The sequence below is a fragment of the Palaemon carinicauda genome, chromosome 24 (assembly GCF_036898095.1).
Source record: "Palaemon carinicauda isolate YSFRI2023 chromosome 24, ASM3689809v2, whole genome shotgun sequence".
Classification (NCBI taxonomy): Eukaryota; Metazoa; Arthropoda; class Malacostraca; order Decapoda; family Palaemonidae; genus Palaemon; species Palaemon carinicauda.
In genome coordinates this window covers 66821934-66826933 of record NC_090748.1, presented here as the reverse complement: position 1 = coordinate 66826933, position 5000 = coordinate 66821934, and the positions used below count along the sequence as shown (strand labels likewise).

At 34.2% G+C, this 5000-nt stretch overlaps 1 protein-coding gene across 1 annotated transcript in view; it reads right to left on the bottom strand.

Moving 5' to 3' along the window:
• LOC137617862 (tachykinin-like peptides receptor 99D) overlaps nt 1-5000 on the bottom strand; it is a 105160-nt gene that overhangs the window by 12697 nt on the left and 87463 nt on the right. Inside the window, 3 exon segments of the mRNA XM_068347811.1 lie at nt 2140-2240; nt 2353-2385; nt 2387-2536. Of these exon segments, the coding sequence (XP_068203912.1) occupies nt 2140-2240; nt 2353-2385; nt 2387-2536 (284 nt within the window).

Sequence of the window (5000 nt, the reverse complement as noted above, 5' to 3'; positions counted from 1 at the left end):
TAAATATATATATATGTATATTTATACTATATATATATATATATATACCTATATATATACATATATATATATATATATATAGATATATATCTATATCTATCTATATATATATATATATATATGTGTATATATAAATATATATGTATATATATGTATATATATATATATATATATATAAATATGTATATATATATATATATATAAATATATATATATATATATATATACTAACTGATTATATGAACACTAATATAACGAAAACTTTACTTTACATACGGTCATTACGGGAGCTTGATAAACAGGGACCGACTGAGCCAAATGATTTAAGGACAATTGAGCATACCTATAAAGACCTAATAATTCATAATTAGTTTAACGTAAACTAATAGTGAAATTAGAACATCGCTAAAATCATTCTCAGGATTTATGTCCTAATTTTCCCGCTGTAGGATACCATACCGAGCGCACCTTCAGCCATCAAAAGTTTCCCATTAGCTGATTGCATCGCTACAATATACCTAAGTTTAGATGAAAATTTCGTCGCGAGTTGTTGCCCGAATAACTATCAACTGAACGTCAAACTGCAAATGGACCTGAAGCATTTCATCGTCACTTCAATTGCCAGTTTTATTCCGGCCACCATGAACATACATCTTTGACAATGTCCGCATGCAAATTTAAACAGCTTCGGTCATAAAAATGGATACCTTTAATAAAGAAAATCATAGACGAAACGTCAGAAAAGCAAGGAGTAACATTCAGTTGCATTCCATAATAGATACAGAGAAGGAGCCATTCTATGAAGAGAGTTCCTTAAAATGTTAAGCATATTATGTGAAAATAAAAAATATTTCATTCGATTGTTTTTTTACTTTACATTTCCTTTTTGCCCTTCGTGTTTGTTTTATGCAGGCTTGTGTGAATTTTAGTATCCTTCACAAGAATTTTATTTATAATATAACAGTGTACTTCTATATTATCCTGTTGCATTCAACACAAATTTACGTGTGAAATGACGTGCCTGCCATTACTAGACCCAGCCGACTGGAGAACTCAACAATCATTTTAGGTGATTTTTTTTGCGCTTGATGGACCTCACTTGAGGATCGACAGTGGTGCACATGATATTGGTATTACATTTGAGGTTTGTCGTCCGATAAATCACCTGTCGCTATCTCAAGTCAGGCAGGAGAATAATCCAGCAGAGGTCCACGAGCCAGGATTATTAATGATCTTAAGTCTATCTTTCAATTCTCAATAGAACAATTCAAGCAGAATGGGAATAAAATACTTAATATTAATTTGTTAGCTGATTTAATACATATTACAACAAATTTCTACACAATTGTTACATTTCGTTAATATACTGGCATGGGACCAATGAGTTCTGTGACAATATAATCAGTTAAAAAAAAAAAAAAGTATTCTTTTGGTTTTGACCAAATACACCTGCAGGCTTATGTAGAATTATATGAGAAAAGTATTACTTTTACCTTAATAATTGCTAGAAGCTATTCTCTGGTGTCGGCAACAATAAAATGCAGTAATAAGAGGCATTTATTGGGTATTTTATTTCTCTATTGTACAAAAAAAAAAAAAATCGTCTTCCCTTGTGGCTTATTGCATATCTATAGTTTTATCTACCTATCTATCTATCGATTTATCTATCTATCTATATATCTATCTATCTATCTATCCATCTATCCATCTATCTATCTATGTATCTATATACTATATATATATATATATATATATATATACATTTATATTTGGGGAAGTTGGTGTAACAGCGGTAATCTACGAGTAATAAGATGCAAGTATTCAGAGAGGAGGTCTATTAATCTGAGTTCCTGAATGGGCCATAATATACGTAGGTTTTACCACTACGATGGTTCCTTATATCACGGTACTTTTTATGATACAGACATGCACGTGCTTCTCAATATCAAGTAACCGTAATGACGAGAGAGAGAGAGAGAGAGAGAGAGAGAGAGAGAGAGAGAGAGAGAGAGAGAGAGAGAGAGGATAAGACTTTAAGCATATGCATTTTAGATAAAGTCAATTCACGGAGCAGACAAGATACTCAATCATGTTAGTTTGCAGCAACAAGTTTCGACTCTTGCAAATGCTGTTACTTACTCGTTTATGGCTGGATAGATCTCCTTCAAGATATGATAAGTCTGTAAGGGAGCCCAGCAGAAGCCGAAGAGGGCTACCACCATGAACAGCATCTTGATAACCTTTAAAGAAAAAGTCTTATTCAATAAAAGTAAATGACAAAAGCTTAAAAAGTATATGAAAACAAAATTAATGAACAGTATACGAATTGATCCTCTACACAAATTTTGTTACCTTTTTCTTATTTTTTAGGACGTGGGCGTCGCGGGGCGTCCTCCGCGTTTCCTGGAGTCTGGGCGCCCCAGAGTTCCCAACCCATACGAATGTAAGCGAAGCTGATAATGAACAGGGGAATGAAAAACTGAAGCGCCACCATCACATGAGAGTACGTCCACATGATCACTGGGTCGATGTTTACCTACAGAAAACAGGAGGTGGTGAAAAAAAAAAAGCTGCCTTCTATATATCGAAGGGTTCAATCATTTTTATTCTGATTTTTAGGGTGGCTTGATAAACATGTAATAATAATAATAATAATAATAATAATAATAATAATAATAATACAATGGTAACAACTCTAGTAATGATAAAGATAAGTAATACAATTCAATACCCGATGCACTCCTCATTAATCTACAGCACATTGATATATACGGGGAGTGCTTGCTTGATTGGGTTATTAGATATATTGAGCCTGAAAAAGAACATGTTTTGGTATCAAGAAAGGATATATTAACTTTTAAAGGTTATATCATTTGGTAGTAGGCTGGCCAGGGCACCAGCCACCCGTTGAGATACACTCCGCTAGAGAGTTATCGGGTCCTTATACTGGCCAGATAGTACTACATTGGATCCCTCTCTCTGGTTACAGATAATTTTTCCTTTGCCTGCACTTTCACTGAAGAATCTGGTCTGTTCTTTCCATATCATTCTCTATCCTCATAAACCTGACAACACTAAGATTATCTAACAATTCTTCTTCGCTTACTGTAATTGTTCAGTGGCTACTTTCCTCTTAGTAGGGGTAAAAGGGACTTTAGCTATGGTAAACATCTGTAGTAGGAGGACACTCCAAAATCAAACCCTTGTTCTCTGGTTTTGGGTAGTGCCACAGCCTTTATACCGTGGTCTTCCACTGTCTTAAGGTAGTGATATCTTGCTTGAGGGTACACTCGGGCACACTCAATTTTCTTCCTCTTGTTTTTAAAGTGTGTATAGTGTATAGATAAAAGATATATCTTAATGATGTTACTGTTCTTGAAATATTTTACTCTAATTGCAGTGTATTTATTTCCTTGTCTCCTTTCGTCACTGGGCTATTCTTCTTTGTTGGGGCCCTTAGGCTTATAGCCTCCTGTTTTTTCCAACTAGAGTTGTAGCTTATCTAGTTATGATAATAACTAAAATAATAATGCATGAAACCGCCTACGAAACCCCTCCACACACAGATTTACAGAGAGCCCCTTGAAAGGAAGGTTTCTCAATTATTATTATTATTATTATTATTATTATTATTATTATTATCAGAAAAACACTAAACTTTGCTGGAAATACAGATTGCTACAAGCCGAAGGGTTTTGTGACGGTGCCGAGAGAGGGTTGTGAACTCAAAGGCAGGAAGCAATCAACTGAGTTATATTATTATAGAACACTCTCCTTATATACAAAACCTCAAGGCAACAGGACATAACAAGTTAACAAGACAGACAATGTTACAGAGGAAAACCGCAGACATGAATTTTCATGTTCGTTTGAGTGCGAGGGAAGAGCAAAGATACAAGCATAATATATGCAAAAGGAATTATGTACAATTGTGTGACACACGGTTGGTACAGTTTCGTCGAAGAAAGGATCCCAAATACATAAAAGAAACTGAGAAGAAATTAGCAGTTTAAAAAATATATATATATATAAATATCAATTAAGGTATCAATAGTTTTTACCTTTGTAATATCTTTCATGATAATTGAATTTAACTAATGTTGACTGAAAATGAATCAGCTAACATAGGCGTGCTAGAACTTCTCTCCAGTTATGCTGAGTAAAATCATAAAAACAATTCCTTTCAAAGATTTTTATTAACTGAATTTTATCTTTTCCAAGAGTAACGTAATTACTCCAATATATATACATTATTTTTATCTATGAATTTCTCATTTATATTTATCTATATCTGAATTTATTTGTATATTAATTAACCATATTCAATTTCGTAATCTCGAACATCATCGGAGAAAGAAGAGGAACAGTATGGACGGAAATGCTGAAACTTCTTCAATGCAGAGATCATTCTGGAGCATTGTGTCCACAATTTTTCACAAGGCAAGGCACTTCCTGAAAAGGATTCGATTCCGGAATCAACACGGATCAAAAGCCTAAATTTTTGAGAGAGCGAGTAAGCTTCATAATTTAGTCTGTTTTTGATCAAGAGATAGCGTTCCTGAAGAACCGACGTAGATCCCGTTGCAAAAATGGAATCATAAGCTCCGTTGAGGAGGGGAGGGCTTCTGAGATCAGTCATGAGGTTATGTGAACCCTTGCGAAAAATCATTCATGTATTTCATAATTGATCTTAAGTTTTTTATCTCATAGAATCTTATTTTTTCATTTATCATTTTTAGAAATTAATTTCAGAGCATACAAATGTTTTTGTTTCTTAAAATTTTCAGCACCATAGCCTTTATATCAAATTGTAATTCCATCGCTCACACATTGTAGTCTGGATGAAGGGTTGAGGTGGCCTCCTTGCCTGGTGATTGCCAGACTGGGGTTCGAGTCCCGCTCAAAGTCTTCAGTTCCTTTCGTCACTGCAACCTCACCATCCTTGTGAGTTAAGGATGGGTGGTTTTTGGGGAGCCTATATGTCTATCTGCTGAGTCTTC